General features: G+C 46.4%; 1 protein-coding gene across 1 annotated transcript in view; it reads right to left on the reverse strand.

Annotated features, from left to right (window-relative positions):
- Positions 1 to 21,984, reverse strand: part of LOC139057550 (uncharacterized) — a 180,462-nt gene continuing 158,478 nt past the window's right edge. Inside the window, exons 3-4 of the mRNA XM_070535967.1 lie at positions 16,213 to 16,608; positions 1 to 1,443 (exon numbers count right to left, since the gene is read on the reverse strand). Of these exons, the coding sequence (XP_070392068.1) occupies positions 1,169 to 1,443; positions 16,213 to 16,608 (671 nt within the window). The 3' untranslated portion in view covers positions 1 to 1,168. The remainder of the gene's footprint in view (positions 1,444 to 16,212; positions 16,609 to 21,984) is intronic.

The raw sequence follows: 21,984 nt of genomic DNA on the forward strand, positions 1-21,984 counted from the left end.
GCTTACACTAGTTTTTTCCACAGTTCGTTATACATATTCCAAATAATCAGGAACTCAGAGATATGACTACAGTGCACTAGACGCGAGCACCACTGTATGTTATCTAATTCGTAGCGCGAACACCTTTCCTGTATTAGATCCCACGTTCTTAGGGCGCTGCGTCGTTAGTTCCGCTCGCGCTACCACGCAACCTTTAGCCAAATTGCTGCGGTACAAAGCTATTTGTTTTTTGCGCTTTGAATGCCAGCTTGACGTGGTTAACTTTGCAGCAATACAAATTAAGCCACGTTGTAAACTTCCTTGTTAGGAGCAAATATCGATTACATTTTGTGATATGCTGGCTAATTAGGGCGATGAAGGGTTTGCATAAAACTTTAATGACTAGCTGCTCCGTAAAACGACTTCTTTGTTTCTTTCCTTCCTTTCGTTTTTCATGAGATACGCGTACTTAATTAGCCCTGTTCATTAACGCGCACTTTCATTTAGGGCTACGTGATGGTAGTGGGATTGCGATCGCTACGACTTTCTCTGCTTTAACACAAGAGTTTAAAAGAGCCTGCATTCAGCGATTAACTTCAGCATTTTTTGACGAGACTCACAATCAGCAATCGACAAGCAATAGAGACACATAACAAGGGAATGTTGAAGACTTCATTCTTGTATATTGCGCATGACGGCAATGGCGAATGATGGATGAGAGGCGCACCATTTCTCGTGTATTTACGCAATGACCGTGTACCATTCTATCATGCTGGCATTGTAATTCTAATTTGTCCTCTTACGATACACTACCACGATATGTACGCAGGGGGCGTCTGATATTGCGTGGCGTAGTACTCTGAATAAATGGTCGTATAGAATGAAAAATAAATAAATAAATGAGGAGCATGATTCGTACCAGCAAACGCAGTCGATGCAGCGCGTAAATGTTCGCGACGGCAGGTTCAGTGCAGGAACAAAGAAAGGCCAGCGGACATAATCCGCCAGTCCCATAACAAGACACAAGAAACAAACGAAAGAAGGGCGGGTTCTCGCGGCTCTGTCTGCCGCCGTGAATTTTCGTAGGGCCGGTGTGGGGCGCGAATGCAGGCACGTGCGCGGCCTCGCACCGGCGCTACGCGGCGCCTGACGATGAACGAGCCCACGTGGTCTCTGCTGCTCGCGGGGCCTAGCCCCAGCGCAGCGGGAGTCCGTGGGGCCTTCCGGAGATGTCGCTGGGCAGCTCGGGCTCGTCGCCTCCGGGGGTGTACTGGGGCCGCCAGTGGGCGAAGAGGCTGAGCGCCCGCTTGGGCCAGGCCGGCCGGACACCGCGGCCCTCGCCGGACAAGTAGCGCAGCGCCAGCAAGTCGCGGGCCTCCGAGTCCCAGGGCGTCCGGTCGCTGGGTCGACCGAGAGCCACTACGGCGCCCACCGCCAGGAGGAGCAGGGGACACAGCATGGCCGCTGCGGGACGCAAGGGCGTTAATGAGCGCGAGCTTCACCAATGCAAGCACTGACACTACCCTTCTCTCGGCAAAAGTTGGATCGCATAGCCACGCGTGCGGGATAAGCATGCGTGGAATGGAATGGGATGTAGTGAAGGAATGTAGTCACACTGGCGCCTGCAAAGCTTACAGCGTGATTACGAAGGTTTTTCTCGCTTCTTGAAACCACAACTTCTGTTCTTGATGGTCGACTATCGCCGACTAGCATGTTAACAGCTGCGTCTGCTTTCATATGTTCATTTCGTGATGAACGAAAAAAAAAAAGGAAATAAGTTCCTTTTGAGCCTATTGTATGTTTGATTTTAGTATACATATATGGATTCATGGCGGACTGTGCAGCCAAGCAGGTCTAACTATGTTTTTGTTTTGGTCTGTGTTCTTGAAGAGTGCAGCGAGAAGCCCTTTGCTGGCGTAAACTTAAGTTGGCCCGAGCTTCTCCACCATCCTATGGCCTGTAAGCGATGTAAGGAATGCATTCCCATCTGCAGGTATGAAACGGAGCACAACAGTAGACGATCAAAAAACGATGATATGAATAAATTGAACCGAGGGACAGACGCGTGCTCTAATGATTTGCAAGATACCCTACCGAGAAAACTTTAACATCGTCGGGAGGATCACGGCAGGTCTCGAGGGGTGCGCGCGCTCCCCTAGAGACCGGCCGTGGGAGGATTCGCTTTCGGGTTCAAGCCAATAAAGGCTGAAGGTTCCACCCTCGGTACGCCACGATGCCGGGCACATGCTGGCATGCACCTAATAATTGGGTGGCTCCTTTCCCGTATTCGAATGCATCCCCTTGTTGCGGTTATAAGCGCCATCGTGGTATAGCGCCCGGTCAGTGTTTATTTTCAATTTTTTTATTACATTTTCTTTCATAAAATGGAAGCGTCCAAAAAATAAAAAATAAAAAACGTAGAGGTGCACGAGTATTTTAAATTTAGAATGTAAATCGAATAATCCTGTTTAAAGAAATGGTATTCTATTTGTGCATCTTTGATTTCTTCCAGTATTCTATGACGACCGAATAATTGCTGCGATCACTGGAGCCTGCTTGTCACGCAAATGTATCCACGAATGTTCTCGATAGGCCGCTTCAGGTTGGGAGACAACCAGCATTTATGTTGAACTTTAACTTCAGGTTTCACTTCTTCTCACTTCTTTCTAATTTGAAAGCTCCAGTTGAATGGACTTAAAAATGGCTTCGATTGGCAACCTTTCGTCCGCGTGTTCATTTTTGCGTTTGTAGAAGCAGAAAAAATATTCGATGCGTTTTCCGACATTCGGAGGCCCTCTTTTCGAATATGTGTATACGATTTGATAACTGAGCTATTCGAATAATCCTGCAAACAAGTTAAGGTCACTGGCTTGCGGGCCTGTTTTACAAGGAAAATAGCAATTACAGAAAATTTTCCCTTTCGTCAATACTACCGCGTTTGTCTAAGTTCTACCAAGTGATTGCCATGGAGATAGTATGCATAGCAAAAGTTAGCGAAAGAGCGCAGAAAACGCATAATTTTCTCACATAGCACACGATAGGTGCTAATGAAAATAAAACGCAATTTCCGTGTTAAACACAAAAACGGAAAGGAACATAACATGTCTTCTGCGATCCTGTCAATGCCCACTCAAATAAAAATGCCAGCGACGCAGACTTCGAGAGAAAGATATCGCGCCATCTGTTTCGCTCCTTGTTATAATTCCGGCGCGTTCCCCCTCCCCCCCCCCATATGGGCGCTGAAATGTTTAGCCATTTACTTACGCCAACAATTCTAAAATTTTATTTAAGGCTCTACGAAAAATATTTCTCCAACGGCATTTTCGAAGTTTTCTACAATGCCCATCAAGGTGATTACAACTTTAAAATTCCTCCAGAAGGTTCCTCAGAGCCCATACTTGGTTCCTATGTGGAAAGCGTCATCTCGATGCACCTTGCAGTTGAGAAACTGAATTTTTTTTTTAGTCATTCGGGGGCAAGCGTGAAGATCCCTGATCAGCAAGAAAGCAATAATTTCCTACGCCACTGATAGAGTAGCTACTGCATTGGCATTTCTTGTTTCCGACACGCACCCTCCGCCGTAGCTCAGTGGCTACGGCGTTGCACTGTTGAGCTCGAGATCGCAGCTTCAATCCAGGCCCTGACGCGGGCGCAATGCAAAGAACACTCGTGCACTGGCCGCACGTCAAAGAACCCCAGACAGTGAAAATTAATCCGGAGTCCTCGAGAACGGCGCGCCTCGTAGTCAGATGGCGGTTTTCGCACGTGAAACCAGAATTTTTTTTCTCAGCCCCCCACCCCCGTATTGTCAGTTCTTTTTAACACGTTTCGCGTCAATAGGACCGATAGTTACCCGCCGGGGTTGCTCAGTGGCTGTGGCATTGGGCTGCTAAGCACGAGATCGCGGGACCGAATTCCGGCCACGGCGGCCGCATTTCGACGGGCGTGAAATGCGAAGACACCCGTGTACTTAGATTTAGGTGCACGTCGAAGAACCCCAGGTGGTAAAAATTTCCCGAGTCCTCCACTACGGTGCGCAGCATAATCATAAAGTGGTTTCGACACGCAAAACCCCATAATTTATGTAATTAAGGAGCGATAGTTCTGAAACGGCACACTGCTTAAAACCAAATTTTTAAAAAAAAGTTTGAAAACACAGCTAACAGTACCGTCGTAATTTCCGACAACTTCCCTAATTATCCAGCAACTTGTCCGGACATCACTCTTGACATGTCTAACATAACCTCTAACTTCCATTACATTAGCGCCGATGGCACTCTCAAAGAATTTCCATGGGCATTTTGCACAGCCATTTTACACGCACGCTTGGAGTGGACGTTTTGAAGCGAAAATTATGCAGTGTATCCAATTGCAATAAGTAGGTATCGTTGAAAGAAGCCAATATAGAGCCCCCATACGCTTGGAAAGAGCAGCGCCCGCTGTGACGCCGAAGCAGACGGTCCTGATCCAGTTGAGCCCGTTGCCCTAGCGCTGAGGACAGAGAGCACCGGGTTATGTCCTTGCGCCCAGTAGCCAGAACATGAATACCAGGATGGCAGGCGGGTTGCCGCCTTTACTTTACACCGGCAGTACTGTCATTCAATTTGCCGCATATAATATTCAAGCAACGTGCACATGTTCCTCGCCTTCCAACGGGTGCCATATAGAACTCCACCGCTTAGCTCTGTACGCTCCTCTCATCAGGCCAATTGCTATCATGAGGGTAGGGTGCCTGAACTGCATCCGATGAAGAAACACTCTAAGTTTTTTGAATATGGGTGCCGTTCTGCGAAAGCATCGCGGTACCTTGTCATTGGTATCTACCTATGCCTGATATACACGCCTAACATAAAGCCTTATTTCCAGTGGTTTCAAAAAGTATGGTGACACCCACAGTTTACATAACCTTTGTCGGCAACAACAAAGAGCACATTTCTTGTTCTCTGTGCCTCCCGCTTGCTGTGCGAGGTAGCAGTTCACTGACCGTATTCACTGACCTTATCGACTGATGGCAATGTATCTGAGGAATATTTTAGAGCATTTTACTTTAACCTGTAGATGTATACAATATAAATTTTGGACCATAGGCTACGTTATCTTGGGCTGTACTGCGAACTTCAAACTTTTGCGTGTGATCAAGTCAAGTTATCGCACTTGTGGAAGCAGGCAGCGCGTCTGTACACATTATTATACTTAAAAATCAGCCGAAATACCTCATAATCTTTTATAGTAAACGTACAGCGAATTTCAATATCTTGTGTCTCCTCACCAAGTTGAACGTGGCTGGGCACATACTGAAGTAAGCGAATTAAAGAAGCATCAGGTCTCTTCGTTATGTTTGTGTGTACATGCTTTCTCAACTCACCATACCACGAGCCCGGTGGAGGCCTTTAAAGATGAGAAGTACGGCAACCAGTACTAGTATACTGCTATTAATTTCTGCTTCTGACACGGGTAATTGTGGTGAGCTGTAATTTCCCAGAGTAATGATGTGTGTGAGATACATCTGCGTCAGTCTCATCCTTTCCCAAACGAGAAACTTTTTGAACAATTTTGAATAGTATGAATCCACACTATCGTGTTAGGCACTTTTCAACGAAGCATCCTTCTGAAGCACAGGTGACATCGTACATGGTAAATAATCATGCTTTATCTGTCTTAGTTCTTGAATTTGTTAGTGGATTTTCCGCACCACACTTCAGAGAAACGCTTTCAGGTGAGTGAAGAGATAACGAGGATAAAAAATTGGAGGACGCTTAAGCTTCGCCTTTAAGAGTGGAACGCAATAGAATTCAGAGATTCCTGACTGCTTTTCACGCTTCCCTGCAACTGCAGCTTATGTAACCATAATGTTTACCGGGAAACGCTGGCTGCGAACGCTATGCACGAAGGGGCGAGATTTCTGGAGCGCGCCGCTCCTTCTAGGACAGCCCTCAAGCGGCAGCTGGAAAAAGGGTTTGGTTTCACTTTCCGCGTAACAAAATTATGTTTTCGCGTATATTCAAATTACAATTATACGCTATCATGTCTGGAGATTGTGTGTAAGTCGTACTTTACGAATTTTCTGACGCATTTTACTTCGAAAAATTCAACTAGTTCAGCGACTCATATGCGCCACGTGGAGGGCCTGCGGGGATCGGGATGCGTGGTTCGGGATGATTTTTCTGGTAAGGACAACGTCGCCACCGATGACGCCGGGGTTTCTGCGACACGGGGCCTTTGACGCTGTGAAGTTATAATGTGGGCGGACGCCCTGCGGCTACTGTGGTGCTTGCGTCTGTTTAACAGGCGTAACCTTGGCGGCGGACACACGGGAGTATATGGTCCATGGTTATTAGCTTCCGCATGGAAAGGGGAAAAATATTTTAGAACTTTTTTCACTTTATGTGAGAAATTTGAAGCTTTGGCTTCTGCTTAAAAATGAACTGCTAGTAATTCCTGAAGCAACGAAGGAAAGAAACTACGCATTCAACCTTGAACAAACGACTAGCGGAATTCAGTTATTTATGCTGGTTTTGAGTGCGACATTGTGTATAGTTTACTTTGACGTAGGGATCTCGTGGTGACTAAAAACAAAGTTGACATCTGGGCCGGTATTTTGTAGCGATGCCTTTCCCTATTCTATGCTTTTTCCGGCTTTTCGCGCTTGGCCAGTGGTCAGAGCGACGGTCTGCCCACATTATCAACGGGATCAGGCGGCCGTGTGTGGTGGATGATAAGAATAGCATAGAATAAGGCATAAGGCATCGCTACAAAATAGCGGCCCTGGTGACGTCTGTTCCCATCAGGGGAGGTATTCTGTAAGAGTCCACCTAGTGGACATGTCCATTTCGTCTGCTGCTAAAGTTCTGATTGGCTGGGCTGGTCTGCGCGTCCACACAAGCCAGGCGCCACAGCCAATCGGAACTTCTACAGCAGACAGAATAGACATGTCCACTAGGTGGACTCTTACAGAATACCTCCCCAGCTCAAGCCTGTGGCTTGTTTGCCACTGACGAAAAAGGTAAATCCTTGTTTTAACTTCGCCACAGTGTCTATTTAGGGTCGACTTTCGTAAACCATTCGAGGTCCATCTCCTTATACGCTTCATTTAATTTGTTTCCGCTACACAGAACACCCTGTTGAAGATAACACAGCGGCCGCAGAATACTTTCCACGCGTTTATCTTGCGATACTATGATAGAATAAATAAACGTACATAGGTAACAACCCTTGCAACATGGGACAAACAGCATATGATGGAGTCATCTGTCCACAGTCGGTACGCCTTTGTTTAAAGCACGCTGAAGAGCCAAACACTATATTCGTGCGCGAGATGAGCCAATCGCTGCAAGTGCTACTTTCTTTCGCCTCGACAGTGGGATATGTGTCAACCTTTCGATAGCCTGGGAACGCTGAAGCGCGTGATGCAAGGAGCAAGGGCCGTGCTTCCACACCTCGGTTAGAGTCAATTCTTGCGTACGTTCATTTAAGTACTGGTGCTAGTCGATACCTAACTTGAATTCGAGAGGTTATGGAATCCAGTACAACTGGTACCTGCGAGGCTTTTCTGCTAAGGAACGCGCGTATTCGGTGATAGTTTGCGAATATTCAATATTTTTAATATAAATGCAGCACTTCCTTTTTGAATAAATAAATTCGATTCAAAAGTCTTTTGCCCATTTTTTAGAACTTTCGGTTGCGTGTGAATATACGGAATATTTCCCTAAATTCCTATTGGCTGCGACGCCACGTCAGAGCGCGCATCGACGGACATGGCGGGTGAAACGGTGTTGCGTGACGGGAGAGGGCATCGCCGCGACACGACGTCAACAGCGCGCCTCGACGGAGCAGACGCGGTGACACGACGCCGCGGAGCGAGGGGCGTTGTCTTCCTCTCTGCATCCGGCGCGTGATTACTTTCTCTCTCACCCCCACTGAGCTTAGCTGCTGCGCGCGCCTGCCGGCCTTGGTGGTCGCTGCTGCTTCCTCGGTCTCTCGCCGCGCAGGACGTCGGGGGCATGCTGCGTTGGCACGGCAGGCTGCTGCTGCTGGCTGGCTCGGGCAGCCCGTACCGCCATGTTACGTTACTCGCAGCGCATAACTCGAAGGACCGCTCAGCGGTGTTCAAGTGGACATTAATGCTTTCGCATTCACAACTCATAAGTAGTGCTTAGGTGTCCTCGGATCTTTTTTTTTTATTGAATTACGCATGCTATGTGTGACCAGACAAACCTCTGCAGAAAATTCGCTAAACCTCGTGAGCCTCCCTTATTCCGCCAGTGCTCTTGCGTTTGTCTTCTCTGTTTATCTTGCTAGGCGTGCATGGATCGGAATGGCTCATATCACTGATCGCGTGGAGCAGAAGCACCGATGTGCTTTCACTGAAATGCACATGATCTGCATGCACGGCATACTGCTGCTGCTCCACATGCGAGTTCGAAAGAAACACCAAGAAGGCGGCGAAAATAGCGCTTAATGGAAGTGGTAATCTCTTGTGTTTTTTAGTAGCCATTGTTGAAGTTAACCATGTAGTTCTTCGGCGATGTTTCCTTTCGTAGCATCAGGTCAGTTAGTAAATATAGACATGTTCAACATCTGCGTGGTTGCATCCCGTATCGTTGACATTTTGCATGTTTTTCGTCCCTACATGAGCTTTGTGTGTTCCGCAGTGACTACGAGAGGACTAGTGAATGCCAACTGGCAAACTTGCAAGACAAAGGCGTCAAAAGAAGATGGAGATATCATAACATATTAAATGCATATTAAATGATGATAGCATATTAAATGATGAATGGTGAGCAAATATGGCAATGCTATGATCAGAGCCAACGCTTCGATAAGGGCACTTGTCTTCGTCAGCCCTTATGAAGACGACTTCCCTTATTGAACCATTGGCTATGTTGTTCGCCCGCCGTCAATCTATTACAATCTTGCAGCGTTTTTCTCAGTCTGCCCTTACTAAACAACTTCGTAAGTGTTGATTGGTGCATATGGGACATTCAGTGCTTACCAGCGAGAATAAGCACCCCCCTCCCCTCCACTAAACAAAAACAAAAACAAATCATGTCCAAGGAGGAAGTTTCTATGTGCTTACGGTACTAATAGCGATCGCGCGATGGCTTTTCAAATTTATAATGCGTAATGTTGCTATTACAAGGGCAGAGAATAAGAAAGAGATATTGCAAGAAATGCCCTACAAAAGAAGTGTACTAGCGAAAAAGTGATAAAACAAAGCATATTGCACGGTTGTTCGTCGTTCCTACTTCTGCATCCTTGAACGTAGTGCCTCGGAGTTAGCCAGACTGGTAAAACAAACAAGTCTGCTTATTAGGGTTTGTTTTGATCATGGATAACTTATAATAGCATTGTTCACATTCTGTTACCCAAGACCCTATCAATTATTAGTTATATCAAAAGCAAAAAGATGGCATCCATCTGTGAATACCACGACGTTACAAAAAACTCATACGCTTGCTCAAAAGAAAGCTTTACAGTTGAAGAAAACATTTAACCTGGTCCGGACATAAAGTCCGGCACCAAGGTCTTTTTGAGGTCTCGATTCGCTTTGTAGCTTCCTGCTGTATTACAGTAGAGAATAATTTTTTCTCTTTCATATAACGTTTCTCTTCGTCGGAATTTTCGCAAGAAAAAAATACGATTCGCTGAATTATGAGTTTCATTGTCGACTAACGCAAGAAATTAGGTCGGCAGTGTTGCACACGGCGATCATGCCACTCTCATAAAAAGTACAACGCATTGTAAAGAATGCACTCCATGCCACGTCCAGCCTGGGCGTTGAAAATGGTAGTTGGCATTGAGTTGCTGATATCTGCGGTGGTAATGAGGTATCCTGCGTTGTTGCGGAAGCCCGCACAATAGAGTTTCATACAAGGGAAGGGGCCCGTGGCGTTAGAGTCTACGGGAGCTGCAAGCAGGGCATTTAAGCCAGCATTGGAATGATGGGTATAGTACATGGATTAGCCTAAATTTCGTCCTTCTGGCTTTATATGGCTTCGTCACGTTGCAAAGTGATCGTTTAAGAAGATACTGTGTTATAAATAAACAAATACACTTTATTAAAATTTTTCGACGGCAGGATTCGAGCACTGGACCTCTAGCAGAAAAGCTCGATGTTGAAACCATTACAAGCAGAATCACTGCAACTAGCAACTATTATGCGTGCATGAAGAGTCTTGTTACCTTCTGCATTGAAAAAAAGTATGCATTGCTTTGAAAATAAGAGCAATTTAAGTCATAATAAAGCCTAATTAACGAAACCACAGGAACGTCTGAATCCCCAAGCACGAAGATCAGACAAATCGATGTACTACCCATGATTCCCATGGTGACTGAACGATAGCAGCGCCAGAGTTCCCTATAGTAATTGTAGGAAAACTTATGGCCCGCACACGGCCACCATTGTGATGAATAGATGAAACTGAAATCCCGAAGCCTCTCGCCCCTCTTCAACACCACAAGCTGCTTCAAAACTGGCACATCTATAGGAAGATATAGGCTAACCCCGACGTCTTCCTCCGGATACCGTCGATTGGAGGCTAACCTTCAGCGGGGTTTACCATATTAACACAGAAACTTGCTCTTTCCCGAGAGATATCGTTTTGGTATCGCCACACTGCAGTGCGAAACCTTAGCAGTGAAAAAAAGAAGAACGTGAGACAAAGCTGCGTTTCAATGTTCCTTTTATTTAATACAAGTAGACCAAGAACAAAAGCCATTTGATAGTGATTGACAACTTCAAATGTAACATCAACAAGCTTGATTACGCGCGAACATTTATTCAGAAGAGACATAACGAGGAGCCACCAAGCATGCATACATTTCTTGCAGAGGCAAGTGTCGGAAACATTATGCCTATTTCCTGCCCCTCTAATAAGTAATGCTTCAATATAGTGATGGCTAAAGGGCAGAACTCATATCTGCATTTGCGAGCTTGATGATTTCATGAGGAAAGTGAATCACGGCAACCGTGTACAAAAAGTCGAAGAGCTGTGTAAACGAGTATACGCAAGACAAACTTGCACCGGGAAGAATGTAACGCCCGTTATTCTTTGACATATCTGCCAGCGTACCCGAGCAGTATTCGCAGTAACGCACGATTAGCCATAACTTTTGTGTGCTAGGCAAAGCTTTCCGGCAGTGCGTATTCGCGGAACCGTTTTTTCTGTATCAGGAGGTGTACTGTAAGCGATACATGCCTGCCACGTTGAGCTCAACCTTTGAATCATTCTTCTCGTTTTTTTTTTCCTTTTACGTATGTACACTATTTAGTGCCAACCTCTTCACAGGAACTGTCTGCTCAGCCGTGTCATCATATTGTTGAAATTCACCGGATTATGTGAACCAAGCCATCGCTAGCGTAAACAAATCAACGCTATTATCCTTAAACTGCCTATATGAATTCAAATTGTGTTCAGAAAAGACAACAATGACAAACGCGATGAAGCTCAGCTCTAGTAAGTTAAATTGATTCCTCGGATAAACGGGCCCTGGACAGACTAGAATGAAGTCGCAGCGGTCGCGATTTTGCCATAAAATCTCGACAACTTACGATCGCTATTTGCACTCGCGTACTTGTATACTTGTTTCTCACAAAATCATATTTTTATTAGGGGCGTACGTCAACCGGTTTTTCGTAATTCAGTACGCAGCTATGTCGCTTTGTGCGCCCAAAGAAACAGCAGGTCACAACATCGCATGGTCAAAAGGGAATACAAAATACGACATTTCGTGTTCAACATATCTCGCCAACCTGACTCAAACACAAGAGGTGACAAACAGCCCGCAACGTTGTGTCATCCCCAGCTTCCTCTAGCGCTCATAACGGCGGTATTTACTCCTCGAGATCCCCAAACATGCTGGCATCGACTAAGACTAAGGGAAGAGCTGAGCATTATAGGTTCGCGTCGAACTTTGTCATTCGCCAAACTTGTCTGCCCATACCCATTAAGAAAGCTGACCTAAAGGACGTCAACTTGATTAAGCATTTACACGAGGGTGTATACAGGCCCTCATACACTAGCCATCCTGCTGCGTGAAGCACTGGATTGTGCGCTGATGAAAGTGATCCACGACACTTGTGCTCCGCATTGTAAACTGAAATTCTCTGCATAATCCATTTCGCACGGCCGATGGTGCCCGTTGTTGTACATTGCCGGGATAGGAAGTGGCACTGCAGTCCGCACTGTGTGGCGTTGTTACTCCCTCCTCGGCCATATTTTTCTGCTCTGTTCTGTTGCCAGTTTAGTTTCGTTCTGTTTTGTTTTGAGAGAGGAAGGTAATAACACCCCTGTGGCTACACCAATTAAATAAACTGTAGTGAAGACGATGAATAGTGACGAAACATTTCGGCCTTCGTCTCTGACGAAGGCCGGACCCCGGCCGAAACGTAGGAAATAAAACATAGTTTTTTTTTCATACGTGCTTTCTTAACATACAAGTGTGTGTATATATATATATATATATATATATATATATATATATATATATATATATATATATATATATATATATATATATATATATATATATATATATATATATATATATATATATATATATATATATATATATCGATTCCACGACCTTGTGCTCAGCAGCCTAACGCCATAGCCACTGAGCAACCACACCCGCCGTGGTTGCTCAGTGGCTATGGCGTTAGGCTGCTGAGCACAAGGTCGCGGAATCGAATCCCGGCCACGGCGGCCGCATTTCGATGGGGGCGAAATGCGAAAACACCCGTGTACTTAGATTTCGGTGCACGTAAAAGAACCCCAGGTGGTCAAAATTTCCGGAGTCCTCCACTACGGCGTGCCTCATAATCAGAAAGTGTTTTTGGCACGTAAAACCCCAAATATTATTATTATTACTGAGCAACCATGGCGCGTAGCGACAATATTAGTTATATCGTAACTTTTGTTAATACGCAAGAACTGGGGAAAAAAACTCGTAGACAGGGATCACTATGTCATCGTTGCCACTTTATCTCCCGCGCGATAATTCACACATGCTACCGTGCAAACACACGAAGCGCTGTTATGTAACCACAACGCCCATAACTAACCTTTTTATGTGCAAAGTATATTCTAATATGTGGACGTTTGCTGAAGGGTCTCTGAGAATAGAGATAAGAAGTGTAGATAGCCCTGAGCGCGCTCACCGGCACAAAGTGGTCGCCACTGTGTACACCTCGAAAAAATGAAGAACTTGCTTTGCAGATGGGACCCGCTTCATTTAAACAAAACGAAAACAACCGTTCTTAAGCTTACTGAGTCGAATGCTTACGCATACGCCAGCATGAGCTACTTGTAGCACAACTATACATGTGAACTGAGCTGCGAGCAATCTAATGCGACGCACGTGAAGTTCACAATGGCCCATTCTCGGCAACTACCAATATTTGTCTTTTTCTTCGTTACTTTGCGCTACACTAGACGCTGTTCTTCTGCATCCATTCTTTACGACAGAGCAAGAAACACGGTTTAACTAACGCGATAAACCACGGTATAACCACAACAAATGGCCATAGTGACCATCTCGTATTGTTCCTGTTGGTGTTCCTCTCCATGCACCCCCCCCCCAAACTGTTTTTTTTTTGTTATTAAAGGAGCGCAGCAGTTCTCCAACATTGGAGGCGTTTCACAACATGCCTTTTTTCAAGTACATTGTACGAAACAGCCCCGTGGTGCAACTTCCTGCGTGGTTCCGACAAACCACACGAAGGCAACCTCCAGTGCATCCTAAAGCCGGTCATTCCGGCTCGTCTCATTGTAGGCGCCGGGTTCGCTTCATTTTGTGTCCGACAGTTTCTTGCCTCACAGTCGGATTCACTAAGCTATATTCAAAAATAGTACTAAAATGACTTCCGGACGTTTCAGTCAGTCCAATGTAAATCTAAAACGTAATGATCTACTCCTATCGCGGAGCTTGGAGTGCTCTCACCTAATACCTTGCAGAAAATCGAAAGGGCCTGGATCTGTTAGAGTTGCCATGTCCAGAAAAACCTGATTGACGTTCTGCATAAACGCTGTGTCGGTGCTTAAGCGCATGACTGCGGCAAACTTTGTGACACGATAATTTTGAAACGGTAACAGCGTTTCCAAATGCGTCCCCGGTGAAATATGCTTTGGTGGCTTGAGAAACTGGCTACAAGATTTCTTGCATCTGGAACAGATTGTTGACGTGACGCACACCATGGCCTACAGTTGGCTTGTCACAGGGTTCTTCGCTGACCGGTCAGTGTTTCAATAGACGCCTTGTAGCACTACATATCGCGCTGGAACCAACGTTTGCTTTTGTGACCAAGCATGTGTGTTCATTTTGTTGATCCTTTTTCTCTATTTTGTATGCCCAGTGTGCCGCATCTGTTTACAGGTCGGCGAAGTTAGCCTTAAGGCTGCCTAATCTAAGTCTTTCAGTTTATAATGCATCGCATTTACCTTCATGAACGCTCTTCGCAAAGATTAAAGGCGATAAGGCCTTTCTGTTGTTTCATGAATTTCTATCTTAAAAAATATTTGACATCTGTCCAATAAGTTGTAGGATGTATACGTCTTGTAAGACAAGTGGTGAAATTCCGAAATGTGAGGTCTTCGGCATATGGCCCATGCATGTGCCCCTTTAGCAATTCGCTTGAATACACACACAAGCCTGCACACAAACATTCGCGAAAATACAACCCTGCTGTTGTAGACAAGTGCATACATTCATGTTATCAAAGCCCGTTCGACATGCTCAGCCCATCCAGCATGCAACGACAAAGCATCTCCGATAGCTGAAGGAGATGTGGAAGTGTGAGGAGCGTACAAATACGTGTGCCTCAATGCCTACGTTAATAGCATTTGAATTACAACAGTAAATATACTGAAGCAACTGGATAATAGCGTCTTTACCTGAAGAGAACAATCGACAGCTTTAGAATAGCGTTTGTCGCCTTACGTACGTTAAACGTAATCACCTTTGAGGGACGTTACTGTGCACGTCCTTTCGAGACTTTTAGTTTACCGTATGGGAATGCAAACGTAAGAAAGGTTATGAAACAGGGCGCCATCTGATGCCTCGTGCCAAACGTATCCAAGCAAAGACAAACCATTAGCAATCATCCTGTTGTTGCTATACCGACGCGTCTCGTTAGGCGTTCGGGCACCGCAATCGCCTAACGATCTCAGAAATTGGACGAGTTATGCGCTGATAACTAACGTTTCAGTTGAGTTTAGAAAAAGCGAAAGCTCATTTGAATAGTTACTGGCGATCCACGCGAGTACCGTCATGAGAATTCACGCTGGAGCGGGAGCCATGGGTGCCGCCTTGTTCGACAATGCTATTTGTTAGCGTACGTAAACATTCAAACGTTAAACTCGCTAAATAACGCACGTTATCATAGCGCACATAAACCGCAGAAACCCAAAAACGTTCAGAGCATGCGCAGTGATGACAACGCTACTTCTTTACGTACGTAATGCGTTTACGTTTGGTTGCAAACGCTAAACTAAAACTGTCTATTAATGTGATAGCACAATCAAAGAATCTCATATGCGCTTCAGTCTGATGTTCCGAACAATTTAAATAAGTCGCGCTTCTTGGAGCGTATTATAAAAAAATAAATGCATCCATGCAATATATTAAAGCCTACACGTGGGCGCTCCTTAGGGACATTGCCAACGATACAGCCTCGGAATAATGGGGCCGCATGCAAGCCACTTGTGACTTGCGGCCACTTCGCCTCAAGTGCGAACGAATCAAGCGGTGACTTCCAGTGACATGAACAGACGTAAATCGGCATGAAATAAGACTTGACTGTTTCACACAAACGCACTCATTCTACAAAAAATAGCGTTTTTAGTAATTGTAGGCAAGGATTGCGCGTCCCAGAGCATCAACACAGCAGCAAGACAAACGAATAAATGGGAACAAATAAGCATTTCTAAAATACAGGCGATACTCTGGTGACCGAAATAAACTTGTTGGTTTTGTTTCTGAGGACTTGGGCTTTCCTTAGCGGTGTCCTACTTTTCTTCCGGTGGAAAGGGAGTTATGAGGAGGGAGGCGCAGCAGCCAGAACTGAGGGTGCTGCTCTGTCGTCTTCTTTCTTTTCATAAGCTTTTGTGGGCAAGATAATGGTCACGACAGAGCTGCGTTCAGTGTCCTGGAGCATCTAGCGTTGCAAAGCTATATCAGGTGCTACTTGTGTACGGCAGCAGAGCTGGAGTCCCAGCGCGGAGGAGCGCGACTTGCCTGGCGCTGCGCCCTGTCCGCGGCCAGCAGGAGCAGGTGCACGCACGCTCCTGCCGCCCCGAGGCGCATCGCACGAGACGCGGCCGTCTCGGGGTGGGCGCAAGGGGGTGGTGGGAGCAGAGGAGCAAGCGAGAGAGAGCGGGGGCGGTGGGCCAGCGGTTGCGCGTCCAGTCAGCCCCAGCGCAGCGGACGGGTCTTCGGTCGGTAGGAGACGAGCCTTGCGGCACCTTCGGGCGGCTCCTGGTTGACGGACTGCGCGAAGAAGAAGCCCAGGGCGCGCTTGGGGCTCGGCGGCCGGTCGGCCAGCTCCCAGAGCCCACTGGAGACCGGGGACACCGCAAGCTGCACCACCAGCAGAGCCACGAGCAATGCGAACGGACCCATCCTGTGCGCGGCCTGCAAACAGCAAGCACAACGCCCAGTTTTCAGTCTCGAGCGCCCCTGGGCTTCCCCTTCACGCGCGCCACCGAGGGCCTCGCGTGCGAGATGCAACCTCACTGTTGCACAATAGCTACACACACGTGCCCGTCATCTCACCTTACCCCATGCATTTGCACTAGAAGAAACCGGCAGGCGAACTGTCACTGAAATGTTATTTCCTGTAATGACAATTGTTTTTGTTTTAGAGAAATTAAATAAATTATGGGATTTTACGTGCCAGAACCATGATCTGATTATGAGGCACGCCGTAGGGGGGTACTCCGAAAATTTGGACCACCTGGGGTTCTTTACCGTGCACCTAAACCTGAGTACACGGGTGTTTTCGCATTTCGCCCCCATAGAAATGCGGCCACCGTGGCCAGAATTCGATCCCGCGACCTCGTGCTTAGCCGCCCATCACCAACGCTACTGAGCAATCACGGCGCTTTTCCTTTTTTTGTTTGTTTGTTTGTTTTATGAGTGCTGTAGAAGGCATGCAGAAGCCGGGTTATTGCGAAGAAAACGGGCTCAAATAGGGTGAACAGCAGCGCACCATGGCTCATGATTCTCACGGCTCCATTTCACTGGCGCTGAAAAATTGCATTAAGTAAAATGCAGAAAACCCTTTACCACTTTGCAGCTAAGAAATGAAAAAGAAAGAAAGCCTCAAGGCTGATCCAACAGGATTATATGCAGCTCCGAAGGGAGGAGACAATCACAATCAACGCCTGGCATTGCTTGCTGCTGGTCAATGCCATGCAGCGTTCCAACTTGCAAGAGTGCACGCAGCTACTGCGGCTCAGTATCAGTGGCCAAATGTTGTACGTTCCTGCAGTGCTTGCAGCAGCAACAACAAAAAATGCGAAGGAGGGTAGCAACTCATGGGATATGAGGAACGCCGAGTGGGAGGGGGGTTCTCAATTAATTTCGACTACCTGGGGGGCTTTAACGTGCACATATATCTAAACACACGAGTGTTTTTGCATTACGCCTCCATCGGAATGCGCCGCCGCAGACGAAAGTAGAACCCATGACCTCGTACTCGGCGCCACAATGCCATAGTATCGAAGCAACCGCGACCGGTTGCAATGTACAGTTTAGCAGGAAAACGTTGCAAGAAAGGTATTCCCTATCAGACATTTTGCACTCAAGATTTTTTTAATGCTTCAACTCTTTTAAGTGACTCTCTTTGCAGCATAAGGAGAAACACGGTGGATGTTCTCCGTACCATGGTCGCTTTTTTTTTTCTTCCTTCTTCTCCCTTTAAAACGTGAGGGAACGCCTCCTGCCTTTCAGCGATGGATACAGTCCCAGGACCCGTCCACCTCACCATGGACATCCTCCAGAGACTACTCTGCCTCAGTTCATTCGAACAGGAAAAAAATCGAAACCATCCTGTGCACAAGGCCAAAAGAATTCTCATATCATCTTCGGTGTCGAGTGCGCTTACACCGAAGCGCGCGTTCCACAATGCTGGTCGCATACAATCTTGCTTGTGCCTGCGGACTTTACCAGCAATCCACGTGTAGTCAAGAGGCAAGCTCCATCCTTGTATATATATAAAAAATAATGCTATTCTAAAGCACATCTTGGAATCTATGTGAAGCGAAGCTTTCGTTAAGTGATTAATGAAATACTGTAAGTCTGCCCATTTCATTTCAGCGTATGTGGCGCGTAAAGGAAACTAGCGCGCACGCATATGCTCTCGCGCAGCCGTGCTACGCAATGGGACACACGCGGCGTTCATCTCGAGGAGCCAGTTGGCGCTGGCACGACAATACTATATACGTACAATTGTGGCCTAATGGCTGTGGCATCGGGCTGCTCTACTGGAGAATCGAAGTTCGCTCCCACCCTCGAGTACGTAATTCAATTGTTTTCTTTAACTATGAGCTATTCGGCCAGACATCAGCATCCAATAGCCACGCTCAGGAAAGTCCAGGAGGGCTCGCAAAGAAAGCCTACCTTTACAACATTGCACCAAATGAAATAAAGAATATAATGCGTAACGCTACAAAGAAACTTCCGGGCTGCTGATGTGACTAACAGGAGCGCGAATTGCATTATGTGTAAGAGTTAAAAAAAAAATGGTGGGCGACCCTAGGTGTCTCTTAGTGGCACTCGCACCTCCGCGTTGGTGTTTCGGTTAAGCGAGCGAACGTCTTTTCTCTGGAACGATATGCGGGCGAGGAGCGAGAGAGGGCGATGGGGGAAGAGCAGCGCGCGCGCCTTCTCCGCTGCTGACGTCAGAGCGCGTAACGAGCGCGCGCGAGCAGCTGTTGTGAGCAAGCAGGTGCGCCGGGAGATGAGAAGCGAGAGAGGAGGGAGTGACGTCGCATCCGCTCTGCTAGGCAGATGTTCGGTCTATGCCAGGCAACCACTGTTTTCCATTAATTAGCCGGTTGAACATCATGCCACCTTCTTGTGTGTGACGTCATTAGTGATGCCATCACTTCCGCTTTCTACTTCCGGGTTTCCAGGAATTTCACCAAAGTCGTGCTCACGTGGCGGGTCTCTAAAGTGTACGATTCTGTGCTTCGGTGTACAGTAATCAGTGATTTCTATTTAATTCTAATTATTCCAGACGCTTCCGTACCTTATCTTGTAACTAAACTTACGTTCTGTTATCATATATATAGTGAAACCCATGAATTTTGTACCGTATTATTTTTTCTGATTCATATTGACTTTGGTCCCTGGTCTTCTCAGGAGGTGAGCCGGAAGTGCTGTGCAAGAAACAAGACTGTCACTCGATGCCCGTGCACTAAAACCGCCACTTGGCAACATCATCTCCGATGTCTCCTGTTTGAGAACGGTGTCATCTCAGTTGAGGTCATCTGTTATACTAAAGTGGATACCGTACCAACCTGGACTGTAATACAATGGCTGAAATTAGCGGGGCATACTGTATGAAGCCAAGTCGCTCTAATCGCAGTCTTCGTGGAATCGACCCAGACACACGACTGATGTTTCCGCCTACCATCAAGAGAAGTCATGCAAGCTTTCTGTACAGGTTACAGAAAGGTGTAGTGTTCACTCGGTGTGGCCACACCTGGCCTTTGCGCCAATAAACTCCATAATTCTTTCATTCACTTGGTGGTGCCTCCATCTTATCGGCTATGCAGGCAGTCTGGACTGCGAAAATTGCGTTAAGCCTGAGGCATGCAGTGGAAAGACAGTCACTGGCAGTGCATCTGTTGAATTTCTGCAGTCAACTTTCGTCAAAAAATTTTCTCTTAGACCTTGGCCGAACCCTTCACATCGACGGGATGTTCTTAAGGCTGCCATCAAATTCGCGCACGAGAGGGATGTTTGAATAGATTTTGCAGTTCTAATTAAAAAAAAAACACCATTTTGGTCTTCAAGAACATTTTTCTTTCTTTTCCCTTTTACTCCCATTCCCCTTCCCCAATGCTCAGTAATCACTCACAACTTTGATTCAGGTTGACCTATCATAATATCCATCATTCGATTGTAACCATTGCTTTTTTGTTTGAGTTTGCTGCAAACCCCCTGTATAACAAAGCGCCTGTACTGTTTGCATGTCCACTCCTGTATGAGCCTCTCAAGGCTTACAGTACTGATAAATAAAAAAAAATCATACTAATTCCCCTCTCTCTCTCTGTCTGAGCACTAATGAAAACACAGGGTGTCTAAAAAAACGAACAAGAGCAACAGTCATTCAAACGTATGAGCGCCTTGTTGCAGCAATGTGTTACTGATAACGCTGTGACACTGCCGGAAACTTTGGTCTGTCCCAGTTCAAAAACTTCGTAGCAAAACACTATTTTCGCAGTGTGGTTTGAACTAAACGCGATAGAGCATAACGCCTGAATTGCCTGTACGGCGTATACCGATGACGCAGATTGTGTCCACTATGACCTGCATGGAATGCCCAACTCTCTTCTTTGTTCGACCTCCAGACGATTCTAGACCAACATATCATATATGCAATGGTCAGACCACATACAAAGCCCGAATTCAATGGACAGTAATGCGCAGCTTACGAATGTTTGGCGCAATCACCCCTGTAACCTCTCTACGCAGTAATTCCAAGGCAGCACTACAAACTCTGAAGTTTGCCCTGCGTCAAGGTTCTGAAATTAGGCACGCTCACCTCCAAGCTTCCCAGAACGGGCACACATCATAATTTAGCGAGCCACTGCAACGAGAGGGCAGATGAAGCTGCGCGTTCGGCCCACCAAGATCAGTGCGTGCCTTTAGCGCCTATACCTAAAACCAACGGTTACGGCGCTAAGCAGGCGAGCACGAAGTGAGACAAACGATATATACGGGCGCCAACTTCCACCTGTTTATTCACCAGAAACCACGCAATCTTATACAAGAAACCAAAGTGAAAAATAATCACAGTAGAGATAAGCAGGGGTGATAGAAGCTAACACTGCTCCTATGCCAGTGATCTGTACTGAATAATCATGGCAGGTATATATGAGCACGCGTGCATTACAGGCGTAATCCGAGTATCCAACCAAGTGAGGCAGCTGCGCGTTCTAACCTTAGCGGTGATTACAGGCTAACATTTATGAATGACATTTCTTTGTCACTTAATGCTAGTGACGGTGTGCTAACGCACTTATTTCCTGCTCTTTCGTGAAGAAAGCCTCGATTATACCCTTTTCCTATAACCCTATACCCTTGTCGAGAACTCGCTTGCTCGTTATGCCAGACTTCGACAACGGCATTCTCTAGATTACGCTAATTCCCGCTTGTGTTAGCTGTCACCTGATTTTGCGACTTCCCTTGCCACCCGGACTCTTTCGTCGGGAAACAATTTTAGTCTATCGGATGTTGTTAGATGTAACATTTACGAACGCTTATTTATTCCTCATCGGAATGGCCAACGATGGGGCGTGCCGTTCTTGTGGGTGCACGTAACGACACCATGGAGCACATACCGTGCGATCGTCTATCCTTTAACCATAGAGAAAGAAATTCAACAAGAGCGGACACTTGGCGAAAACTGCAGCAGGAAATGCATCACGCTAGTATTCACATCAGCCGTTAGCTGACGCAAGCATCAGAAAAAAAGAATGTCAAACGAAGTTAACAATGTTTTATTTTTTCTTCTTTCCCGCTAAAAGTAAAAAGATTTCTGTATAAATTAGCTTATACTTTGCGACTTATTTTTCTTGAGTTACTTAGCGACAAGTCAATTACACGCCAGATGCATGCTCCATGCGCCAGACACGTCGCCAAAGCAAGCGAGGCCAGCTGCGCATGTGAGCGTTTGTCTGTTCGGCGTCCCGTTTGTCTTTCTTTGATGTAGCTGTGGTCGCTTGGGCTCTCAGCTTATTTTTGCGTTCCGGCTGCACTTCGACACGGCACTCCTGC

This window comes from Dermacentor albipictus, chromosome 1, assembly GCF_038994185.2.
Source record: "Dermacentor albipictus isolate Rhodes 1998 colony chromosome 1, USDA_Dalb.pri_finalv2, whole genome shotgun sequence".
Taxonomy (NCBI): Eukaryota; Metazoa; Arthropoda; class Arachnida; order Ixodida; family Ixodidae; genus Dermacentor; species Dermacentor albipictus.